General features: G+C 35.5%; 1 protein-coding gene across 3 annotated transcripts; it reads left to right on the top strand.

The window, feature by feature from the left end:
• Nucleotides 1-1,827: 1,827 nt before the first annotated feature.
• On the top strand, nucleotides 1,828-26,705 carry LOC117415016 (transcription factor Spi-C-like). Of its 3 annotated transcripts, none has more exons than XM_034024920.3 (6): nucleotides 1,828-1,936; nucleotides 22,966-22,988; nucleotides 23,133-23,226; nucleotides 23,610-23,716; nucleotides 24,222-24,327; nucleotides 25,586-26,705. In XM_034024920.3, the coding sequence occupies exons 2-6, from the start codon at nucleotides 22,986-22,988 to the stop codon at nucleotides 26,044-26,046; spliced, it is 771 nt and encodes a 256-aa protein (XP_033880811.3). In that variant the 5' UTR covers nucleotides 1,828-1,936; nucleotides 22,966-22,985; the 3' UTR covers nucleotides 26,047-26,705. The 3 variants fall into 3 exon arrangements, with proteins under 3 accessions (XP_033880811.3, XP_058883002.1, XP_033880810.3); XM_059027019.1 differs by lacking the exon at nucleotides 1,828-1,936 and adding an exon at nucleotides 17,054-22,656; XM_034024919.3 differs by lacking the exon at nucleotides 1,828-1,936 and adding an exon at nucleotides 17,055-22,384.
• Nucleotides 26,706-27,223: the final 518 nt, after the last annotated feature.

Genomic DNA, 27,223 nt, shown 5'->3' with positions numbered 1-27,223 from the left:
GGCAGGAAATTATCAGCATAGCAGGTTTAAGCAGTGGATTTAGCAGCGGGTTAGCAAACTGGTAGGCCACAGTATACAAGGAGGAGCAGGATGCCTGTCCCTTCCCCAAATCCCCGAGCCAACCCAGAAATGGTCCGTCTTCAGGATGTATTGTATCATAACACTGCCCGTGTCACAAAATAGAATCCACCTATAGAAGTGAAACACTCAGCTGTAGGGAGATTGGGTACCCCGTGTGATAGGTCTCCCGTCTCCGGTCACCACAGCTTAATAGACGGTCTGCATCTAAATCCTTCCTGCCCTGCCCTCCCCTCCCCCCGCTGCTTTCTTTCACCCCGTCCCCTTCTCAACTCTTGTTTTTATATTACAGGAATAGTCAACTAATTGGACATAGCCACAGGTGCACAATACAGAGCAGCTAATGGCAGTCAGATGTTCTTAATGGAGCACGGAATTCACTAAATCTAACTAATTAACAAACAATACCTGCTTAAATCAAAATCATAACAAATAGTAAAAATAGAAATAATGAAACATAAACCAATACATACATTTGTGTTCAAACAAATCCCCACATAATATCAAAATGCACACAATCAAAAAATAATTTAAAATAACATAGTAATAATAATAAAAAAATAAAAATCCACCTGTGATTAGTCACACTGGAGACACTTATTTGGAGATAAGAAACTACTTACTAGCAACAGTTCAGGGATGGATAAGCTTTATTGTCCTCTGCAGGGGATGAATATAGTAGAAATGCACTATACATAGGAACCTCCTGTCCAGTTTTGATGAAACTTGGTTAGGACCTTCTTTAGAAGACCTTATGTATCAGAATCTGGGTATCTAAGAAGAGCTTCTCCATCCGTCTTTACTTGCACGTTTACGTACTGTTCACCTATAGAACCATTCACCCAATTTCAGTGGTTAAAGAAAAGGGCTTGTAACCAGGAGGTCCCTGGTTCAAATCCCACTTCAGCCACTGACTCATTGTGTGACCCTGAGCAAGTCACTTAACCTCCTTGTGCTCCATCTTTCGGGTGAGACGTAGTTGTAAGTGACTCTGCAGCTGATGCATAGTTCACACACCCTAGTCTCTGTAAGTCGCCTTGGATAAAGGCATCTGCTAAATAAACAAATAATAATAATAATAATAATAATAATAATAATAATAATAATAATAATAATAATTTTAAAATAATTGGTTGCAACATTCTTTACCAGAAGTTATGCAGAGTATCAAAATCTGGAGATATATGGAGGAGCTTGCCGTACATACATGTCTCACTTTCTGAAACATTTGTGCAAGGGACAAATTGGAGAAAAGCCCAATATTATGTATATTTAAAAAAAAAACAAAAAAAAAAAAAACTATGCATCCTGTTAGTTCAATGTCTTAACTTGACTACCAGTTAAGAATGTTTTTCAATATTGTGTTACAGGACTGCTGGGGTACACCACAGCTGGAATGTATTGGTTAGTTTTACAGCTCTGAAGTGCACCTCTGGATTGCGCAGAATTACCTGTGCCACTAAAGTGGTTGATACAGTCCAGGGGGATTTGGCTGTTGGCATCTGATGTTGGTCTGTTCCCAATCGTAGTAAGTTATAGGACTAGTCTCATTAGCCAGATGGTATCTAATGAACTTACTTTTTTGTATGAAATGCATAATTCTAGGTTATTTTGGTGTTCCTGAGGAAGAAAGCAGTACCCATTCAAAGTATGTGTACTTCCCCAGCAAATTAAATATGAATAGGCAAAAAATCTGATTTCCTCTGGAAAATATTAGTGTGACATATAGTCTGTCTACAGGAATGCAGCCATTTACTAAATATTATTCGACTCGACAGCAATATATTGTTTGTACGCAGTTTTGGTAACCTATTACTGTACTACAGTTCCGGAACCTTTTATCATCTTTAGAACACAGGTAAGAAAAAATGAATGAACACATCTTCTGTCACATTATGCAGTTAGATGTAATTTAGTTTGGAAGAAATTTTTTTTTTGGATTAAGTGAGTTTAGATGACAGATTTGCTTGCTGCATCCACAGAAAGCAAGTGATAAGCAATAACCTATTGCATATCTATGAAAAGCACACTCATGCTTTTGATTTTCTTGCACTTTTTCTAAATTATAATATTTCTGCAATGTATATCCTTTTGGAGTGAAGAGTAGTGTAAATGGACGGAATAGTTAAACTCTAATCCACAGTAAATTCCCAACTAAATTATGTTGAATTGTGCTGCAGTGGCACTACAGTGCTGAACTAAAAGACAGGGAGCAGGTATGATGGTAGGAGCCATTGGTAGACTGCAACTGTTTTTTTTTAGGCTTAAACATAACTTAAAAAAAAAAAACAATGTTTGTACATTGTGGAGTATGTTGGTACTGTAATGGATACTCAGATGGAGTGCTATCAATATTTCACTCTTGAGGATGACGGTAAACAGTCCACTTTGGAGGCTCATTGGTTATTTGGCTATCCTTTGTGGACCAGCAGCTGCTCTCTGTTAACTCCGTGCAGTATCCTCTATACATTGGTTATCCACTGCAGTACCAGTGTACTTTTTTCAGATTCAATGTAATGTTGTTTGACACACTATATGTAAATAGTTTATATAAAGACATACAAATAAAGTAATGTACAAATGTAATTAAATCAAACTATTATACTAAAACATCATGAACATTAATATAACAATACCCATATTAAATTGTACTAGAACCGAAGTACCTATAATTAGAAGATAACTTCAACCTTCATAGTGTATGAGAAGTATTTAAAGATGAAAACATAATGGAAGCTTTAAACAAATGTAACAGATCTTGCAGCCAGATTTCTTTGCAAGATGGCTATAGTGAGTTTTGATTAATTTAGAGAAGAAAAAACAACAGCATGGTTTTGATGAATAATTATTAACCAATGATAAACATATTGGAAAAAGTTGATATGCATGTTACAAAATATCTAGGATAGGGAAACTTACTTCTTGTAAAGTTGTTTGAAGGCAATAGGTGGCAGTGTAGCTCTGAAATACGTTAACCTTTGGGTGAAGCTAAATATTCAGTTATATGTATAATATAGCATATAGCTAGTTTCATGGGCTAGCACTAATCTTGGCTGTACTTGTAAGGTAATGTTATCTAGTCCAAGATCACTGCTAAATTCCCATTTTAACATCAGGTATATCATTTATTTATTTAATACTTGTTAAAATCATGTTTTGTCTAGGGAATATATTTTTTTGCAATATATTATAATTAACTTTAACATAACGCAACTGGCTTAGCTCCACTGCAAACTTCATGTTTTTTATTGACTCTAACAGTGTTTTCACATGTATATGAAAGTGGTCTACATTTGTAACTTTAAGTCCTTTTCTGACATAAGAGAGCTTGTAATGTATTGTGAAGGTTCTGCTGCTCCCAGCTGGCACTGTCAGTTATGTATTAACTGTTCACCACATACCACTGATCCTGGGTGGTGCACTGTACCCTAGACACACATACTGTTGTTCAGTACCCTGCTCTAATATGGGCTTCAGATCAGTGGAGATACACACCCTTTTTTTCACAACCCTTTTCTAATCTTAGCACCTTCAACGTTTTATTTATTTAATTGATATGCAGTTACCCAAGTTCAGTTACTTAAAAGCAATCAATAGATATGCAATAGGGCAATTAAACCATATTAAAATGACATGATATCAGTATTATTCCAAATATATCTTGAAGCAGGAGATTACCAATATAAGACTTAACATTCAAAACAAACATTTGACAAAACAGGCATTTGAGCACTAAATTGCAATGGCAGTCTGATGGTGGATACACACCCTTTTTGCAGATCTATTGACTTGTTATTACCATTAATAAATTTACTTTAATAAATGGGTAACTGCAAACAGTATATAGGATGGGCTGAATAGCTAATTTCAACGAGTCTCTGTGCTCCAGGCAGTTTGTGTACTTGTACAGTAAACAAATACATTGCGTACTGTAGGTGAGCCAATGTGTAGTGACGTAACAGCACAGAACAGCAATGGAAGGGACACAGAAAATCGGGGAACAAGGTGAAAAGTTTGGATAAAATCATAACGAGAGATGGACAGCAAGAGGCCCTATTATATGTGTCTTTAGCATTGCTATTTCTGAATAGCAGTACCCTCTGAACCTCCTAATAGAATTGGTGGTTGTTGGTTTAACAAATTGTTTATCAACACCATGGTATTTAATCACTCACAACACGGCACTAGCCCTTAGTTTAGCTTCCCTGTTTGAACCACTTCTCTTATCGCTGGACGCTTCAAACATCCTGTCCTTGTTAGGCCAGTTGCCCAATACCTATGCCTTTGACAATATCTACTCCAGTTGGAACCAGGAGAAGCATACCTTTATTTCCCTCTTCTGAGAAATCGTGACTCCCTGGGTTTCAAGGTAATGACCTGGACATGCTAGCAAACTGTAGTGAAGAGTTTGTCAATCCACATGAAGAGTGATCTATAGATAATTTGTGCATATGCGGTATAAAAAAAGCCAGTATGTGTTAATGATTGGACATAGGAAGATACTGTGCCTAAACCCAATAATACTGTTCTTTAGCAACTACACTTTATATTATTCAACTCGGTTCATTACAACCCCAACATTTTATCTGAGAAAGAAAAAAACATTGTTTCTGATAACCTTCCAAGGTTACAAATCAATAATGTGAAGTACATTTACCATTCAAATCTGACATTGGATTCAGTCAGTATTTGAAAAGATTTAGCTCTTTTACTGTAGGTTGGAGCTGGACTGTACTTCTTTATTTTTTTTAATTCGCTCTGTAAACAAAGAAGTTGGTAAGGTCACATGTTGCGGTCACCAATGTCGGTTTCGGTGGATGTTTGAATAGGTGTTGTTCACAGAAGGGGAAGGAAAGTGGTTCTTCTTTAGCAGGCAAAATCCTTTCACTTATAATTCATTGGTAAAACACCCTCTAATTTGACAGGTGGAGTCTCTGTTTTGAATACATTTGTATATTTGAAACTTCTTCACTTTTTATACAGTAAATAAGACAATTCAAAATGCACGTTACTGTACTCAATAACAAACTAGTTACAAGGCTGAATTGTTATTAAACCAACACATAATTTGTAGTTTATTTGTGAAAGAGAAAAAAAATGGTTAGTTACAAAACATAATCTGAGAAAAGTATATCTGCTTTACACTGGTCAGAAACTTCTGGACCCAGTTGTCAAAAACAATTGTACATATGGCCACAATTGACAACATCTTAGAGACCCACCCATGAAAACCTGTAAATATGATGAGCAATTAGGTAAGGGATAAACAACGATTTGTTGAATCAGTTAAAATAATTCATTCTTTTTGAGTGCCGTAAGGCACAAGAAACTGTGGATTATTTTCTTACCGATTTCAATACTGAGTTATTTATGCCACTCAAAACATTTCTTCCTAATTGATACTTGTTTGAAAATGAGATTCAATTGAGTGTTAATTTGGTAATTGGATTTGGTTTTTGCTCTTTTGTTGTGCTTCAAACATACAATGTTTTCTCTCGCATTGTGGGAATGGTGTTGTGAGTTCTTCTGAGTTTGAGTTTGAAATCCCACTTACACAGACAAAAGTGTCTGCTCAAGTGACGATTAGGATGAGGACTATGTTTTAGATGTTGAACATGAAAGTGGCATTACAAAAATAAAAATACAAAAACAAAGGAATATGAAACAGCAATGGAAAGTTAAAGTTACTGATCGTTTTATGGGACCTAAAGCAGATGAAGACCTAAATATCATTGCCAGTGATCAGTTTTCAAGAAGTACTCAGGCAAAATGTAAGTGGGCTGTATGCTTGTTTGAACAAGGGTTAAACGAAAGTAATGCAAAAGCTGAGCCGTGTAATTTATGGAGTTTTACCAAGAGACAAAAAAATTGCTGTTCCTGAACCTGTCCAGAAGAAATGTGAAATTAAAATTAGAAACTGGGATGTTCATGTGGAAGTGAGTTTGTAATTATGAAAATGTTTTTTTAACATTATGTTAATGTATAATGGTATTACTTTTCTTTAGCAATATAAAATGCTAAACTGAAATCCCAAGCCCTTTTCTAAGTGTTACATTTGCTAACTAATTGTTGAAATGATTGTTGCGTAATAAAATGGTTTTCGCTTTTCTGCTGAATTGTTCTGACTGTGGTTTTGTTGACGAATCAACAGTTTTCTGTGGATTTGTAGCATAAACTGTGGATTTGTTATAAACAATATATCTGCCCCATGCTCCCCTTCTCTTTAAAGCCACACAGCCACTTTTAGATCGAAGATTCGTAGAATGTATCGATTTAAAAGATCAAAGGGATGTTGTTGACATTAAAACATTGCAGAAATGTTTTAATGTCAACAAACTACTGAAATAGTGCCTTAAATCCTACTTAAATGTTAAATTACCAGTATGCTGTAAGATTTCAGATTTCAGAGCCAATACCACATGGTCATAGTGAAGCCTGGCCATTTCTGTCTTACTGGGTCCTGGTAGTGTGGGACAGCAGGGATGGTCTGGGAAGCCAGGGGTTGAGTGAACTGGTTGTTGATAAGATGCGGTCTGTTAATTACTCAATTTTTTTTCACAGCAGGTGTTTAAAAAACAACATGACGGGTGACTAGCACACTACAGTCATGTTGAATCCCTGTTATCAGCTCTTGGGTTTCATGTGAGCATTCTTGGCTGCAAGACTGGATCCCACTGTACTCTGCACAGTTTACCATTGTCCACCCCCCCCCCCCCATAACAAAGACTTAAACTTGTAGGGGATGCAGACTATCTTCGAACTGAATTAATTTCTTGCAGTTTTATATCCCCTGTAGAAAAGGGGGTACAACTGAGGTGCCAGTATGTACTTTCTTAAGGATGTCCATACAGTATGTCACAAATACATGTTTACATACAAAATGTTGACAACTGTTAATCTAATTGTCATGTCACTGGTAAGCTTTTGACTTTTCTCATGAAAGGCCCTTTGTTGGCTAAGCAAGTTTCAAGTCATTTAAAAAAAAAAAAGAAGTAGTTTATTATTAAATAAAAGGATGTATTATTTCCTGCCACTTTTTTGCTTAGTAATACAAACTTCCCATGGTAGTGTACAGTTCTGACAGTACATTCCCATTGGTTGAAATTGGTTATTGATTCTGCTTTTTTTTTTTAATGTTCAATATGGATGCAAAAAATATTTAGATTTTTCTGTGTGTCAGGTTAAAACGGTGTCTATTGGATGTACATGTGGTATGGGTGATACAATATTCGTAAATGAATTTATTTTAAAAATACAGTAAAACATTTGCAAGTTACAATTCATTTTTTGTTTGTTTGTTTGGTGATACATGTAATTTTACATGTTGCATTTCAGTTGCAGAAATACAGTAACAGGCAATTGTTTTTTAATGAAATCACTGAATATATTGATTAGCATTGATTTCATATGGCTTTTAACGCTGGTGGGTTCATCCGATTTTTCCATTTGTGTTGGTAGTTGTTACATTTAGTGATTAAAGAATGTCATTTCACTTTTCTGCTTGCCTCTGGCACAATTTCTACAATCATATAAAAGAACAATCCTACCCTAGGTAACCTTTATAAAAAGGGCCCAAAGTGTATATATATTTTGAATATTTAAATAAGATTTACTGTAATTTAAAAAAAAAGTACAGCTTGCCAGTAAATTGCTGACTTTTTATGAAAATGACTTTGTTTTATCAGAAGAAAAGTGATGGAACTCACACATTAGCATGGGTCTGTTCGAAAAGGGCGGTTGCCTTACTGGAAATGCCAGCACAATGCATGGGGATTCCCGGCTCGTCCTCTCTTATATTGTACACCCAAGGGAGGGGGATTGTACAACCACCTGTTTGCAAATAATAGCAATATTTTACCATCAGTCAGAGGCAGGTGAAAAAAATGCATGTGCCATTCTCTCCTCTTCTGTAAAATGAATTTGCCTAACTGTACCTTTTGTTTTGAAAAAAAAAAACAACATTGCTTGTGGAAAAGTTTCCCCGTTGGAGATCCTTAAATCCCACCAAGGAAACCACTGAAATGTTAAGTGTTAGCAGTGTTAGAACAAGCCTGACTTGTTCTAAGACTGCTTGTTAAATTCGGACTGTGGCTGGCTTGATATTTTTGAGTATGTGTTTCTCCTAAAGCAACTGGTACTGCATATTAAATTTAGATTTCAACTGTGTCAACTAGTGTCATAGTAACAGTGTTGTCTAACAATAACATTATTTACCATGTTCATTTCAATCAACAATTCCCCTTTTTTGTATTCATCTGTCTATTTCCCCAAGCCCATTATCACCTGCTCATCTAAACTGCTCAGTTCAGCAGCACACAATACAGAACAGACACCTGCTTTGCAACCTACCCATGTACAGTGCAGCATACATGTCAAAAAATGGGTTTTACAATCATTTTTCTATGAACTACTCATTTCTGTGTATACCACAGTAAATTCTAAAAAGGCAAAGCAGAAAATGTTGAAGAGGCTGAGCTGTGCAGCAGGTGAGAGTAGGACACTGACATCAAGTCCTGCCAGTTCCAGTGTGTGGAAATACTACACCACTTTACAGCCTATTAAAAGTTCAAAGCAGCTGAGCAACATGTCTTTTGCTTCATATCCCCTATCCATGAGCTAATGACCATTTTTAGTGCCGATTTGTCCAGAGCCAAACGCCCATGCTTTCCGGAGCATCTACACACAGAGTACTAACATTAAATTGCAATTTTACCCCAAACCTAAAACTTAATCCCAAACGTAAAGTCACTATCAGATAGTATAATTGCTATGCAGTACCCCAGCAGTATAACTGAAATATTATTCTCCATACAACAGATGCCATAAAGTGTGGATGTTCCCAAATCATTCAGTACCTACAACCTACATATTTAGCTCCTGCCTTTTTCATACTCTCTCATGGCAGTGTTCTTGTTTCCCTAATACATTATGGCCTGGCATGCAGTAAACTACACAGTAAACTTCAAATCCAAGCAGCATTCTGTTTATTTAAAAAAGATTCACAGCACAGAATGGAGCAGAGTTTCAAGAAATTCAAAATGCAGACTTTAAAATATGCCTTAGGCCTATACTGACATGGCATAGGGGCTTTTACATGAAACTGAAACTTCGGGCCTATAGTTTTATGTAAGGCGAAACTGTCCAAGACATGAAACTTGCAGAATAAATATCCACAACTGAGTTTTGTGTGACAGATTTTCATATGTGTTTGCTTGTGTTTTCAAAATTATATTACTGTTAAGAACAAACACTTTAGCCACAGGTATTTGGGGAAAAGGTACTTCCTTTTGTGAGCCCAAATTTAAAAACTCCAAGCTCTTTTAACCACGTTTGTGAGTTTTAACCTTCTGCATGTGCCAGAATGAGTTTCAGTAATTCAGCACTTTCATAAAAACAACATCTTCCCAACAAATGATTCTACCCTTAATCGTAAGCTCAGTTAAACACAATGGTTTACATACAATTCCAAACAGGGTTGTCACCACGAAATACCAGTGCTATTTAATGTTGGAACATAATAATATCAATATCAATATTTAACATTATCACTCAGTAAACCACAGCAGAATAAAGTAGAATCTTCCTCTGGCTTTTCAGGGTAATTCAGGTTCTCTTAAAAGAAAAGTCACCTGAGTAACTGTATTGACTTATATAGTTCAAAGAAATGTTAACCTTGTCTTGTTAAACACTACAGTGCCTCAGAACCAGTAAACAAAGAACAATACTTTCTTGACAAGCTTATTTTTTTTAATTAGGTTGATGGATAGGGAATCAGTGCAAACTGTCAGCAGTTGTCTAAATAAAGATAAGGAATGCTCATTTACATTTAGCAAAAGACACAGAATGTACCAGTTCTATAAACTTGCATAACATTTGTACCATGAATCAGTATGAGTAGCCAAATAGTACTAACAATCATTATTTTAGGCTAGGTTTGCGAAGGCGCGAATTTGGCATCTATACCTTTGATATATTATTATATTATATTACTGGATGATAATTTACGGTACTTTTGATTTATGATTCAGGAACAGTCAACAATCCCAAATGTGTTGTGGTTATGGCCTCAAGGAAACAGTGTGCTCCACAAAGTCATAAAAAATAGGCTCAATGCCTTGGGAAGCTAATGTGATTACAATGTACAATGTGAAACATGAAACATGCTGCTTCCATATAGGGTATAATATGTTGCCTTACCAAGTTTGGAAAAAAAAAACCCATAAGGATTATAAAGTAAAGCATAGATAGGAAACTTAACACGGGTACAATTATACATCCAGTGACCGAAGGGGGTGGTAAGAGCCACTTTATTTGTGATGATTCAAATACAATATTGGATATGCTAGCACAAAGAATACTGGGCCCTGCAAAACTAACTCATGAGTTATTTGAAGACATTAAATTATTTTCAATTTTCTGAATATAGTCCATTAGTACCATAATATTTACCCCTGTTAAAACTGTTAGAAGCAATTTAAAAAACATTTTATTACAGACATAATAAACAAGTGAGCAGTTGACTTGTTTGGGTTTGGTTCGATTCTAGAATTTTGATTAACTTCCAACAGGACCTAAAGTGAGGTGGAGGCTGCTGAGGAGGAGCTCAAATGAAAAGCACAAACCCTAACCCTAACCCCAATCCTAACACAACCCTAACCCTAAATATGGACATTATCTCCATCATCAGATGTCTGCTTTGACTACAGTTTTCTCTGCTAATCAGTCTTATTTTCTGGTATATTTGTTTTCTGTTTTAAATTTTGTATTGCCTTACATGTAATTTTCAAGTGTGCTGTCTTTTGCAGCGTAATGTTAAAAAAGTCTCCACTGCATCCTCTAAAATGACAAAACAATAGGAGTCTATATTTTAGTCTACATGGTGCTGTTATCACCACACTACCACAATACTCCTGACTTTGCTCTGGGCACAGAGGTCATTGACTTTGAAATTCTAGCAACCAGTTTCACAATCTCCTGTCTATCAATACATTTTATTACACTGTCAAAACAGTCCCAATCTGCAACTGAGAGAATAAGAAAAACATTAATGTCCAGATTATATAAATTGAAATATAATGTATACAAATTAAAATATATTAAAATGTGATTATATGTATATATATATATATATATATATATATATATATATATATATATATATATATATATATACAGTGCCTTGCGAAAGTATTCGGCCCCCTTGAACTTTGCGACCTTTTGCCACATTTCAGGCTTCAAACATAAAGATATGAAACTGTAATTTTTTGTGAAGAATCAACAACAAGTGGGACACAATCATGAAGTGGAACGAAATTTATTGGATATTTCAAACTTTTTTAACAAATAAAAAACTGAAAAATTGGGCGTGCAAAATTATTCAGCCCCTTTACTTTCAGTGCAGCAAACTCTCTCCAGAAGTTCAGTGAGGATCTCTGAATGATCCAATGTTGACCTAAATGACTAATGATGATAAATAGAATCCACCTGTGTGTAATCAAGTCTCCGTATAAATGCACCTGCACTGTGATAGTCTCAGAGGTCCGTTTAAAGCGCAGAGAGCATCATGAAGAACAAGGAACACACCAGGCAGGTCCGAGATACTGTTGTGGAGAAGTTTAAAGCCGGATTTGGATACAAAAAGATTTCCCAAGCTTTAAAAATCCCAAGGAGCACTGTGCAAGCGATAATATTGAAATGGAAGGAGTATCAGACCACTGCAAATCTACCAAGACCTGGCCGTCCCTCTAAACTTTCAGCTCATACAAGGAGAAGACTGATCAGAGATGCAGCCAAGAGGCCCATGATCACTCTGGATGAACTGCAGAGAGGTGGGAGACTCTGTCCATAGGACAACAATCAGTCGTATACTGCACAAATCTGGCCTTTATGGAAGAGTGGCAAGAAGAAAGCCATTTCTTAAAGATATCCATAAAAAGTGTCGTTTACAGTTTGCCACAAGCCACCTGGGAGACACACCAAACATGTTGAAGAAGGTGCTCTGGTCAGATGAAACCAAAATCGAACTTTTTGGCAACAATGCAAAACGTTATGTTTGGCGTAAAAGCAACACAGCTCATCACCCTGAACACACCATCCCCACTGTCAAACATAGTGGTGGCAGCATCATGGTTTGGGCCTGCTTTTCTTCAGCAGGGACAGGGAAGATGGTTAAAATTGATGGGAAGATGGATGGAGCCAAATACAGGACCATTCTGGAAGAAAACCTGATGGAGTCTGCAAAAGACCTGAGACTGGGACGGAGATTTGTCTTCCAACAAGACAATGATCCAAAACATAAAGCAAAATCTACAATGGAATGGTTCACAAATAAACATATCCAGGTGTTAGAATGGCCAAGTCAAAGTCCAGACCTGAATCCAATCGAGAATCTGTGGAAAGAACTGAAAACTGCTGTTCACAAATGCTCTCCATCCAACCTCACTGAGCTCGAGCTGTTTTGCAAGGAGGAATGGGCAAAAATTTCAGTCTCTCGATGTGCAAAACTGATAGAGACATACCCCAAGCGACTTACAGCTGTAATCGCAGCAAAAGGTGGCGCTACAAAGTATTAACTTAAGGGGGCTGAATAATTTTGCACGCCCAATTTTTCAGTTTTTTATTTGTTAAAAAAGTTTGAAATATCCAATAAATTTCGTTCCACTTCATGATTGTGTCCCACTTGTTGTTGATTCTTCACAAAAAATTACAGTTTCATATCTTTATGTTTGAAGCCTGAAATGTGGCAAAAGGTCGCAAAGCTCAAGGGGGCCGAATACTTTCGCAAGGCACTGTATATATATATATATATATATATATATATATATATATATATATATATATATATATATATATATATATATATATATATTCTGTACAATGGGACTAATCATCTTTTGTACACACATAGTATGCATATCACCATATTATTATGCTTACTGTGATAGTATCAAGCAGGACCTTCTCCACTCTAACTTACAGGGCTGTACTACAGGAAGAAAACACACTGTTTAAAACTAGCAAGAATAGTATATGAAAATATATAGCTAAGATTACAGAGAATTTCCTTCACACTGATTTATTTCTTCATTGTTTTCCAGAATAGTGTCTGTGTGAGATAATTGGACCATTGTGTTTTTTCCAAGAGTTTAACAACCCTAACTGCCAACTCACAGCCCACTTCCTTCAAGGTTCTGGAAAAATGAAAAAGGACTGATCATTAAAATCTCTGTGGTGTCGCTGGTCATAACACTGTGGCGTGATCTTTATACAATATGTGTCAGATATGATAATTTAGAGTGGAGGTGCATTTTTGGATGGCAGCAGAAACTGCATACTGTACGAGTTTTCATTGCCTATTTAAAAATAAATCTTTTATTGTGGGTCAGAACTGAATAAAGTACATTGGAATCCCTTTATTAGGACCACCAAACACACTGAGTAAAATGGTTTTAGATGAGCACTCATCTTAAATGTCATTGTTTTCAAAGGATCTGAGCAGCTTTTCAAAAGGAGCTGGTAACTGAAATGAGGTACACTGTATATGGGTTTTCTAGTTTAGTGTACCAAATACTTACAAAAGCACAATCCTTGACACTATTGCTGCCAGAACTCTGTGAAGGATACAAAAGGATAGGCTTCTTTTTTTTTTTACATAGCCGGACATCAAACAATTCTCCTAGAACATTATTTTTGGTAAACAGCAAGCCCAGTTGTGCCCCTCTGTTTGACAAAACAAAATGTTTTTATTGATAAGTAACCTAATTACATACAGCATTCATGCTAGCCTATATTTTCTTTAGTTTAAAATTCCAATACATTGATCCTACTATTTTTGGGTGCAGTGTTTTGTATTCCTGAAACACATACTTCCAAAGCCAAAGTCAGTACGTTTACATGACAAAGCGTTTTCTGAAAACTAATGTTTTCGGAAAACTGATTTTCTTAAAACGTCACTTTTCTGTGTTTACATGATTAACGATAGAAAATCTAATTAGAACTCAACTGTATACAGTACATGGATTGAAGTTTTCGGAAAACGCAGGATATTTTCGCATGCAAAGTACTGTAGTAGCCTAAGTACGATTTGAAGATCAGACATTTCTGCGATAGAACAGAGACCAATCCAATATAGTGCTTTATCGAAGTGCCAGGTCTTAAATTCAAAGATTACTATCCTATACCTCTATTCAGATTCCCCACAATGTGCAATCAGTCTTTCCAACAGCTCATCCTGTTCTATATTACCAGTTTCTTTTACAGACATTATTTTAAATTATCACGTCATTTTAAAGCTGGAAAACATTTGCTGCTTCAGTATGGGCTATTAACAAATACATACGAACTTTAACAAATGTGTTACTTTATCCCTAACCAGACAAATGGATGCATGCAGACTGACTACAGATTATTATTATTTTCTGTTTTCTAAAACCACATGCAGGAATGAAGGTCAGTACGCTATTGGAATAAGTTTTCCGAAAAGTGTGTTTTACATGATATACATTGTGTTAGTTTTCGGAATTTAATCGGAAATTTCTAGGTGCTGTTTTCCGAAAACTGACTTTCGGAAAATTCCGATACATTTTCTGAAAAGTGTGTTTACAAGACTTTTGATATCGGAATTAGTTTTACGAAAACTAAATTCTTATGGAATTCTTATGGAATTCTTATGCTCATGTAAATGAGTGTTATATTATTGTTATTTTTGCTTTATAGATTCCCCACTGGAGAAAACAGAGCTTTAAGATGTCTATTTTAAAAAAAGAAGACTTTTGGAGCAAGTTATATATATATATATATATATATATATATATATATATATATATATATATATATATGAAAAGCATGCATTTAGGGATGCCCAGATATTTAGGTAAGTAAGTGGGGAAACAAACACTAAAGATATCATTATACATTTTGTACTTAATCATATCCTGATGTAACTATCACTATTTAATCATATCCTGATGTAACTTTCACTATTATCTGCTGTATTATTGAATTGTGGTTTGTCACACTTGAAAAAATTATTGTATTTCTTGCTCTTATTGTATGAATTGTATTGTAACACTTGAATGTATTTGTATTTGCTTGCGATTGTAAGTCGCCCTGGATAAGGGCGTCTGCTAAGAAATAAATAATAAATACAGCTTTGGCCAAAAGTTTTGCATTAACCTATAGAGTTAACACATTTAGCTTCATAAAGTCATGTAAAGCCTGCTGAATAATGTTACATTAACATACAGTATTGAATTACATATCGCTTTGTAGTTTTCCACATACTTATCAAAAAACTGTCCAAAATTGAAACATGAAATACTGTACTACTATTATGGCTTCCAGTAGACTTTTGCAATATCATTTTGTAGTTTCTAGGTGATGCAAAACTTGTGGCCATAGCTGTGTGTTGATCTTATAACAAATCCATGTACATTACAAAATAAGTAATATCCAAGGATTTAAAAAATAGGCACTACCTTTAGATTCTGCATATCTAACTCTTTGTTTAGTGGTTCCCAACATCCTTCTAGGGGACCAATGAACACAAACAGAAGTATTTCTATAGGCATGGGAGCAAAACATATGTATTTATACTAGAAACTATACAGGGACAAGTAGTTTGACATTGCTGGTAAGACTACTCTTCACATTTCACATGACAGTATTTAAAATTGCAAAGCATTGCATTTCTTTTTTGTTCCTGGGTAGTAAGTGTTATTTCCTAATTGCTTATGCCTCAAAAGTATAGAAAATGGCTACTATTCCCCACAAACTTTGCTTTTGAGACCAGGACAGTGTTATTTTGAAATTTACCTATTTTCCAGAACATTCCAGATAGATTCAGTGCTGAGTAAACTTGGAGTAACTTCTAGAACTTTCTAGAACTTTCCAGTAATATAAATAGTAGTATAAATACAGGGGCCTTAAGCCCACCAGTTCAGTTTAGTTCCAGCTGCCTAAGTGGATACATATCTGCATTTTTCTGAGATGGCATCAAGGTCATAGGAGACTTCAAAATGGTGGCATTCCTGATGGGTCTCCAAGGCGGTTTTACCAAGTTTCCCTGCTATCTTTGCCTTTGGGACAGCAGGGACACCAAGGCGCACTACCACAGGCGGGACTGGCCACAGTGGACCGAGTTCTCTGTGGGGAGGAACAACGTCAAGTGGGAGCCACTGGTGGACCCCCGGAAGGTGCTGATGCCACCACTGCACATCAAATTGGGCCTTATGAAACAATTTGTCAGAGCTCTAGATAAGGAGTCGGCAGCCTTCAAGTACCTTCAAGACTTCTTCCCTAAGCTGTCTGAGGCAAAGGTCAAAGCCGGTGTCTTCGTCGGACCACAGATAAAGAAGATCCTGGAGTGCAATGAATTCCCTAAGAAGCTCACTAGTAAGGAGAAAGCGGCTTGGAACAGCTTTGTCGCAGTGGTTCGGGGCTTCCTGGGCAATCACAAGGCCGAAAACTATGTGGAGCTGGTTGAGACTCTGGTGAAGAACTACGGCACAATGGACTGTAGGATGTCCCTCAAAGTCCATATCCTTGATGCTCATCTTGATAAATTCAAGGAGAACATGGGAGCGTACTCGAAGGAGCAAGGCGAGCGCTTCCACCAGGATATACTGGACTTTGAACGCCGCTACCAAGGACAGTATAACGAGAACATGATGGGAGACTACATTTGGGGGCTGATTCGTGAAAGTGATTTACAGTATAATCGTAAATCTCGAAAAACTACTCACTTCTAAATCTTTTGTAGTTATTTTTGTATTACTTTAGTATAAATACATGTTAATTTGGATTCATATGTTGTTTTTTTCTGACTTTATGTGAACGAAAAGACACAAATTCGCCCGTTTTCTCATTGGAAATAGGTAAATTTCAAAATATCACTGTCCTGGTCACAAAAGCAAAGTTTGTGGGGAATAATAGACATTTTCTATACTTTTGAGGCATAAGCAATTAGGAAATAACACTTACTACCCAGGAACAAAAATTGTGTTACATAATTGTTAGCTGCAGTTCGTGGGTATGGAAATGTTTGTCTATTAGTTATTTTACTCTTATAGTTTTACCGTGGATACGCCATGATGGGTTACTACCTCTTTTCAGTGTCTATTTCTAGAATACCTTTGTGCAATTTACTGTAATAAAACCTCAGTCCACAATGTGTTGATTTAATCTATCAATGCATGGTTGTCAAATCTTTACAGATCTAGATTTAGATTAAACCACCATTCATTTCAAACTCATTAACTTCTGAAAAGGGAACTTGTGGCACCTTTCAGTTGATATTTAAAACTAGAGTGTATTGAATGCACTTCTCAAAAAAAGGAAATTATGAAAAGGTACATTTTACTTTCAAATTAGCATTTATATATACATCGCTATAACAAACCTGTTGGGGTCTGTAGCAGTGCTGCGGCCATGCACATAAAGAGGAGACTTTTGTGATTGTTTATTGTAAATTATTATGTTAGGGTTGATTAGTTGATTGATGGATTATTATTAGTGATAGTTAATTGTTAATGATAAATTAGGTAGTAATTGTTGTAAATTGTTAGTATTAGTAATTGTAGTCAATTGTTAAATGATTATTATAGATTACTGTTAAATAATGGTGTAATGAAGGGTGTTTTCGAATGGTCCCTGAGGGGTCCATTCTGAGGAGGGGGATATGTGGCAGGGGACCCCTGCATGTGAAAATGTGTTTGTTTATGTGTTTTTGTAATTATGTTTAATTAAATAATTGTTTGCTAGTGGGCACTCGGTTGGGACTTGCTGCCTGCTGTGTTTGGTTGAGGGGAAAGACAATAAACGATTGGTTCTGCTAATCCCTGACCAGTAGGTGGGCGTGTCCCAACTGAGAGTCCGCTTCCTTAAAAACATTCAGCCGAGATTGGTCGAGGCTGCTGCAAGGCCATGAGACTCTGCGCTACAGAGGTCTGGAATCCCGCTGGAGAGAACTGGAGACTGCTGACGACTGCATGGGTTAACCAGGGTCAGGGTTCCAGCATTCACGCAAGAAGAAACTGCAATCGCTGGCGGTTGTGTGTGTATCCGGGGCGGGGTAGGAACGGAGCTTAGTTTCAGGCAACAAAAGCCTGCAGTATAGAGAGAAGTGTATTCCAGCGGGACCTCCTATTTAGGGGAGTAGCGCTAGCCATTTTTACGGCACCTTTTATTTGTAGTTTTTGTATTGTGTTTTATTTTGCCTTTGTACAGCTTGCTGTATGTGTCCTCTGTGCGTTACCATCGCTGGTAATGTCACATGACCTGGTTGATTACTTTCGTTCTCTTATGTGTTAATAAATCCTGCGTGCCTGTGGGGCGTGACAGACGCACCAATCCTGCGTGTCTCTCCACTCACTCACCCTGTCACAGGATCCAAGCCTTTTGTTCGTTATATTGAGGGGTTTGTTATAGTGAAAGGACAATCAAAATGAACGATAAACCGTTGGAATAAGTTAATGAAATGAGATTGTGAATAAAAGTAGAATTACATTTCCCTGTTCGTCTCATGTATGCAGTATTCTGCCTTTGCTTTATCCTATTCATTAAATAATTAAAACGCAGTAAAAAAGCAAAAATCCTGAAGTGAAGCTTTTATTCAAAATCAATCTGACATGAATCGTTTCAAATTGCACCAAAACTTAATCCAACATGCAAGAATCACAAACTGAGCTTTAATTCCAAATCAATCCGACATGAACAATTTTACATGAAAAGTTCATCAGATCCTAAAGTTTTTTTTGTTGTTGTTGTTGTTGTTGTTATTTCTTTAATCAATTTTACTTTACCGCATGGTTGCTGAACAAGCTAAAAAAAACAGTATGCTTTTTGACAACCTACATTCACAACAGATATGCCTGTGTTACTCGTTTTTTTCAAATGATCAATATAGTTTCCAGCTTTGTTGCAACATAAAATGATTTAAATTTCAGAAGCAAATGATCAATATAGTTTCCAGCTTTGTTGCAACATAAAATGATTTAAATTTCAGAAGCATAGTTACTCAGTGCACGCTTTTTATTAAGACAAAAGAGTTGACGTCACTGCGGAGGTGGCCTCCCGTGTGTACAGACCGGGATGTTGACAGTGTGTGTTTATATTCTTTTTTTATTTTTATTTGGGGTCCAAGGGCCAGGTTTGTGATAATGAAGGGTGTTATAGCGAGGGTGTATATAAATATATAAATACACAGTGGTTTGCAGAAGTATTCACCCCCCTGCAAAGTCTTCACATTTTGTTGGCACCTGAGGGAACTCCACAATGCTTTCAAATTAGACTTTACATGTAGAATCTACACAAACTACTCTACATTGATAAAGTTAAAAAAATGCATATAGAATATAAATAAGTAAGATTTACAGAGAAAAACAGATTAATCTCAGTTGCATAAGTATTCAACCCCTTTGCTACTGCAGCCCTAAATCAGCTCAGGTGCAAATGATTTGTTTGAAAGGTCACAAAATTAGTGAAATGGTTTCAGCCTCTGTTTACTCAAAGTGGTTTAACTTGTAGATAATTTCCCTCAGGTATATAAAGACTTTCAAGCTGCAACTCACATAGTGATCCAACAAAGCAACCATGAAGACCAAGGAGCTTTCGAAACAAGTCAGGGATAAAGTGGTAGAGAGGCACAGAGCAGGAGAAGGGTAGAAGAAAATTTCAAAGGCACTGATTATCTTTCTTAGCACAGTGAAGTCCATCATTAAGAAGTGGAAGATGCATCATACCACCCAGACACTACCCAGATCAGATCGCCCTCCCAAACTGAGCAGCCGAGCAAGCAGGAAACTGGTTTGGGATGTCACTCTGAAGCCAACAATGACCTTGAGAGATCTGCAAAGTTCTGTGTCTCACAGAAAAAATAAGCCAGTCCCTACACAAAGCTGGCCTGTATGGACGGGTGGCAAGAAAGGCAAGACGAAAGCCCTAATTGTATATTTGTGTGTGAATATTGGGTTGGCAGGGTGGGGGTTAAAATTCTCCCTGCCAGAAAACATGGGAGAAAGTGGCTGGAGCCTTAATTGAATAATTGATGATTAATTAGGCTCTATCCACATGGTATGAAAAGGGAAGAAATCCTTTTAGGGGTTGGTGTTTGAGAGGAGTGCTGGTGAGTTGTGGCTATACTGTGTTATGGAGAAACTGGTCAGGGAAGGTGAATGCCTGACAGCCTAATTGTTTTTTGTTTAACCTTTTATTTTGGCCCTTGTGCCTGTTTATTTGTTTGTGTGTTTTTGTTTGTTAATAAATGTGCGCACCAGCACTTTGAACTGCAGCTTTCTGGTCTCTTGAGTCTAATTCCTGATGCTATCCTGTTACATACATCTAAAAAGAAACAAAGAAGCCCCCTTGTTTATATCTTATTCATCAGCACTTGTGTTGTTTGTCTGTTCTATAGAGTACTGATATGTGGAATGAACAAGGTGCTGCGATTTATAGTCATTTTTTAAATTGTAGTTTAATTTACTGTGGGGTCTTCAAGGATTCCCATTATTATTTGTTTATTTAGCAGATGCCTTTATCCAAGGTGACTTACAGAGACTAGAGTGTGTGAACTATGCATCAGCTGCAGAGTCACTTACAACTACGTCTCACCCGAAAGACGGAGCACAAGGAGGTTAAGTGACTTGCTCAGGGTCACACAATAAGTCAGTGGCTGAGGTGGGATTTGAACTGGGGACCTTCTGGTTACAAGCCCTTTTCTTTAACCACTGGACCACACAGCCACCCATGGTGTCCCACAAACCCCTCTCTTTAATGGAACTGTCAATTTTCAATAAAATCGGTGACAGTTTCTACAGACTATGGGTGGCAGGAAAATAATTTATCCTATGGATTAAATAGTATTTTCAAAGATCAGGTACAGTCTCTGCCTTTTATTTGTCACTTACATCCCCCCCCCAGGATATACTTTCATCCACTTCAGCAATACAGATGTGCAGCAACCAGATTGCTCAACCAGGATGTTTTTTTTTATTTATTGCTGAGTCCCTCAATTTCTGCCAACAAGGATTTTTTTGTAGTTACTTTTTGAAAAGACTTTCAACAAACCTGCTTAGTGGATAATGCATGAATACAAACTTAAAAGTAAGACATTTAGACAATCCTGGTGGAAAATAATTGTTTAGATGAAATAACAAATATGTACAAGGTTTTTGAGGTTTTATAACGAGAATGCCCCACTAGAAAAGTTCACAGTTCAAACTAACAAACCCCATTCAATAGTAATGATTTTGTAGAACCAGAATTTAGTTCAGTGGGTAATACAATTACACAGGGTAGATTTAACCTGTAATGACAGCGTTTGGTGGGTATTAAGAAGCTACAAGAATTATGAAGTTTGCAGTTTGTCTTACCCAGCATCAAGTCACTATAAAATGGTAGGCTATATATAACATTTAATCATTTAGGTTTATTTAATCTCAAGAAAGATGCATTAAAGATCTTCAGTGAGTCATTTTCTTTCAGAGTACATGCATACGCATATAAGATTGTGCATGTATACAAGACAAAGAAAGACTTATACTCATTTTATTGACCTGTTATACAGTACATTATAGAATGTGTGACAATTAGAGGTAACAATACAAAACAATTGAAAAAACAGACTTGAAAAAAGTCACACCTTTGCAGTATTTTAGGCCATTTAGCAGCTTCTGTATACAAAAATCTCTATATGTTGCTGAACATTTTGTGCTTTTTATGCTTAGATAGTAATGTATGTATTTATTCATACATGTTCATGTTTTAATTCCCCATTTCTCCCCACAGACATTCTTAATGTACATCTTAGTAAGCACTGTATTGCCCAAGCGTATCAACAGTTCTCAAAGAGTTCATGCCAACTATGACTGGGGACCTGTCATTAGGAAGCTTGGATGAAATGTAGTGATATCACTGCAGAGATATACATAAATAAAACAAGTTCTTTGTAAATTGGTACTGATTGACAGGCATGTTTTATTATTAAAACCATTTACTGTATACAGAAAAGGCCACTGAGATATAACATCCCAATTTAATCAGATGCCTACCATCCCCAGACAGACAGACTATTTAAAACAACTAAAAACAACTACTGTATCTTGGATGAAAATTTCAACTGTGAAACCTGTATAATGATGAATGATCATTCGTTAAATGCTGTATTAAAGATGCAAATATATATACTTTAAAAAAAAAATCCCCATTCCCAGAACTTCCCCAAAATGATCTATATAATGAAGATCTCAACACCACAGAACACAATAGCCCAAAAATATAAATCTATGAACTTGGACAGGGTTTTGTAAAGGTAGGTTATCATGAGTGGAAACATTTTGTGCACTGTGACAATTATCCATAAAACAATACTGCATATTGTAAATACATTATCTTTACTCGATACTTTATAACAAAGGATAACTTCAGAAAAGTCATTTGGAATATTTTACAGTATAACTTATGTACATGTATTCCGTTTTTAATATGTGTCTCGGGCAAACAAAAAATAAAGCCATTATAATGTATGCTGTATTTTTTTTTATAGTAGAAGGAACTATGTGAAAATGTTTCATACTGTAAGAGGTGTGTACAGATGATGTTTCTGACGTTTACAGTTAAGATTTAAATAGTCATATATCTTTGTAACTTAACCTTACTATTTCACAGAGCTGAGGTACAGGATTCTGGTTATTTAATCTAATATAAATTATATATAAAAAAGAAGAAATTATATTCAGCAATACCTGTATGTACAATTAACTAAGTGTTCTTAGTTAGGAATTTGTAATTTTAAAACTATATTTATCATGATAACTTTGTATATTAAAATAAATGTCAGTTAATTACCAATTTTTGATTTATCTGATATATTGTATTTTTTTTTTATTTTAGGTTTTTTCAAAATTTACAAAATGGTGAGTTAATTTTTGTCATTATAAATATTTACTTCGTAACATTATTAAAATATATTAACGATTAATTATATATCAGCAAATTAATCGGTAATAAATATAAAACTATTTGCTGTGACTTCATCTGCAGTTCATTTTTTTCTGTAGAGTTGCACTGATCAAGACATCTTAAGCCAACAATTCCAAGATGCCAATGAGGTTATACAGCAACATTCAGACAGTAGTCAACATTACCAACCGGGTAAGGTATTGTACAATTTCCTACATTTATATTGTATTACTTTTTACAAATAAATCAATTATTTTCAATTATATATATATATATATATATATATATATATATATATATATATATATATATATCATAGTGTGTTTCTAATCATAGTGTGTTGTATAAAAAACACTTTTTGGGGATGTAAACAAACAGTTAAATGGTTAAAAAAATGTTATTTCAAGATGTTTTGGACAAAAGTCCTTCTTTAGCTTCTTCGGGACCTTTGTCCGAAACATCCTGAAATTATATATATAATCATCTATAATACAAACATAATATAAGCATGTACTGTTTTAGAGGATCTTAAAATATGTATGTCCTATAACATTTGTTTTTTGTTTTTTAACCAGAATATAATAACTATGAGAATTTCAACAACCACCAGATGCATTTTAGACCCAACCCAAACTATTATTCTGTTCCTGAAGCACCAATACTCAGTTGGAATGAGATGTCAGTAAGTATACAAGCACAAATGAACATACATGGTTTTATTTATATAATTAGTTTTCATTATCATATGATCCATTAAGATATGGTAATTTTATTGTCTTATCAATAATAATGTCTTACTTATTTTAACACAACAGGTATCCTTAAATAATAGATCAATCTTTTTAAAGTATGAAAACACACACAGAAAATACATTAACAAGGAGTCTGATAGTCTTTTAAGGCTAACCTGACTGAATATAGCATATTCTGATTCAAACTACAATCAACAATTATTGTGTTGTAGACATATAAAGGGTATACTGTATAGTTTTCAGATTTTTGATTACCTTGACAGCTGGACTAGAACTTGCCAATTATCCGATATCCTCCAGATGGTAAAATGGGTTCCAGCGATGAGGAGACATTTAAACTGAGCATTTCAAATTGAGTCCAAAAAGTTGTAACAATAACTGATGAGATAACTTCATAAAGAGAAAAACAAAATATATATTTATTCATTTCTTTAGAATTGGGTCCACACTATTCCAGGTGGACCAGTGCCACACAACTTTACCAGCAGCCCGGAAAATCAGCTTGTCTATTCTGCCTTCCCTCCACCAAGAAGTGGGAAAGGTGGGTAGAAAAGAATGCCATTTTCTCTATTTGCACTATTACTAGTCCTTCTTTTTACATATTTTGCTTATTTAAAAAAAAAAATCTTCAGTTTTGTTTTTCTTTTTTTTTCTTTTTATGTAATTTTTTCCCAAATAAATGTAACAGAATATATATATATATATATATATATATATATATATATATATATATATATATATATATATATATATATATATACATACACACACACACACACACACATACAGTACACCCTCGCTATAACGCCCTTTGGCTATAATGAACCTGGCCCCTGGACCCCAAATAAAAAAATAAAAAAAAGAGAATAAACACACCCTGTCAACATCCCGGTCTGTATGCCCGGGATGCCACTTCCGCAGTGAAGTCAACTCTTTTGTTTAATAAAAAGTGCGTACTGTGTAACTATAGAGAAATGAAAATCATTTTATGTTGCAACAAAGCTGGAAACTATATTGATAATTTGAAAAAAGGAGTAACGCATGCATATCTCAGTCATGAATATAGGTTGTAAAAGCACTTTTTGGCTTGTTCAGCAACCATGCGGCAAAGCAAAATTGATTAAAGAAAAAAAAAACAATGAAAAAAAAAAACTTGAGGATCTCATGAACTTTTCATGTCAAACTTTTCATGTTAGGTTGATTTGGAATAAAAGCTCAGTTTGAGATTCTTGCATGTTGGATTACAGATTGATTTTGAATAAAAGTTCAGCTCCAATTTGGGATTTTTGCTTTTTGTACTGTGTTTTAATTAGTTAACGAATTGGATAAAGCAAAGGCAGAATACTGCATGCATGAGATGAACAGGTACATGTAATTCTACTTTTATTCACAGTATCATCTCATTAACTTACTCCAACAGTATTGTTCATTTTGATTGTCTTTTAGCTATAACAAACCCCTCAATATAACAAACAAAACGCTTGGACTCCAACAGGTTCATCACAGCGAGGGTGTACTGTGTGTGTGTGTATATATATATATATATATATATATATATATACATTGCATATTTTAAAATAAACTAATAACTGATAACTATTGTGAGCTTACTATTTCATGCTGATTATAAAGATTGAAAAACCTTATTTACAGTGCCTGCCGCTGTGCACATAGTAATATCCAGATACAAGGACATGTAGCCCTTATACATGTATTACAACAACATGCTTTATTTTAAATTGCTTGTGGCACCAGCACTTGCTTGTTGGATTACCAATGTACTGAATTTCTTTATTCAGGGAGAAAAAAACTGCGGCTTTATGAGTATCTCCACGAATCTTTGTACGATACAAACATGTCCGACTCGATCCAGTGGGTGGACAAAGGCAACGGCACCTTTCAGTTTGTGTCCAAATACAAGGAGAAGCTGGCTGAGCGCTGGGGCAAAAGAAAAGGCAACCGTAAAACCATGACCTACCAGAAAATGGCCCGGGCTCTGAGAAACTACAGCAGGACCGGAGAGATCATTAAAATCAGAAGGAAGCTGACCTACCAGTTCAACCCAGTGGTGTTGCAGAGACTCAATCCGGCACATGCATTGGGAAGGGAGACTGTGTACTACCAATACATCCCAACAGAGCAGGGCTATTACAACGTAGATAACTGGCAAAACACTTACGGTAATTACACCTGCGAAACAGAGTATGATTTGAACTATTCAGTAATCCAAAGCCATGTTTCAAATGACATCACGATGTAAAACATCAAATAACCAGGTGGGCACCATAAAAAATAGACTCTGTTTCATAGAGTCTCATTTTAAACACAACCATTTTGGCTATCAATAATGACAATTTGGTACTGACCCATTTAATGTCTTCAACACACACTATTTGTTCAGTTCGGTTTTGGCCACCAGATCTTTGAACAGGGCCAGTAAAGAAACACTGTCATGAGCCTAACCTGAGATTGCTATATGATTTAATGAAGAAAGTTCTCTTTTCTCATGAATAAGGAAGTCACTGAATGAATGGATGAACTTCAGTGACCCATTCATGAAGTGAAATGCTGTAAAAAGCTTAATTTGCAAAAATAAAACTATTGGTTTCCATGGTCTATAACATTTTAACTACTTTTCGATATTAGGCACATAATTGCCATTTTAATTGTGTAATTTATAATAAGGTATTTAGAAATGTTTTGCACTGTATGTATGTGAATGCATTATTTTTTCTGTAACAGTGGATCGTCGTATGATATCAAATGTGGTGTACATTTTCTTTTTTAACAGCTTTCTTTGTAAGAATATCTTAAGTAAACAGATATATCTTTAAGTAAGCCAAAAATAATTGAATTCATACTGTATGTAAAAAAAAAATGTTTTCCTTATTCTACACTTTTACAATTCCATAATAAAAATTAAAATATTAAGGTGACTTTCTTTTTTGTTGGGTGACAAAACAAAACAAAGGGGGTGGGTTTTGGGTGTTGGTGATCCAGTTAGCTCCCCTCACATGCACAGGAGGCATCATCTAAATAACCATGGAGTCAATTAAATTAATATGAACAGTGGCAGATCAAAATACCTGCGCCATTCAAATATTAAATTAGGACCAAACACGCCATTTTACGTATGTTTGAAGACAAAAACACAATAAAGATATTGACTTATACTGTTTTAATGACTTAAAAGATGGCGGTATTCATATCCATCCCTATTTAGATCAATTTAACAGACCTGTGTGTTTTCAACTAAAAGCAAACAATAAACTGAAACATGAACGAGTTGTTTCTTACAAATGTGATATTTTAGCCAGATTTGTCATTTTTCTCTTTTTTTAAAACAAAAAAGTAGGTACATAGAGTTCTACTGCATTTTGGCATTCTATCATTTCAGAAATTATGCCCTGTAAACTCATGAAAGGAAGTCAGCTATG

The sequence above is a fragment of the Acipenser ruthenus genome, chromosome 7, assembly GCF_902713425.1.
Source record: "Acipenser ruthenus chromosome 7, fAciRut3.2 maternal haplotype, whole genome shotgun sequence".
Classification (NCBI taxonomy): domain Eukaryota; kingdom Metazoa; phylum Chordata; class Actinopteri; order Acipenseriformes; family Acipenseridae; genus Acipenser; species Acipenser ruthenus.
Note: the sequence above shows the minus strand (reverse complement) of the source record. Positions and strands in the feature narration are given on the sequence as shown.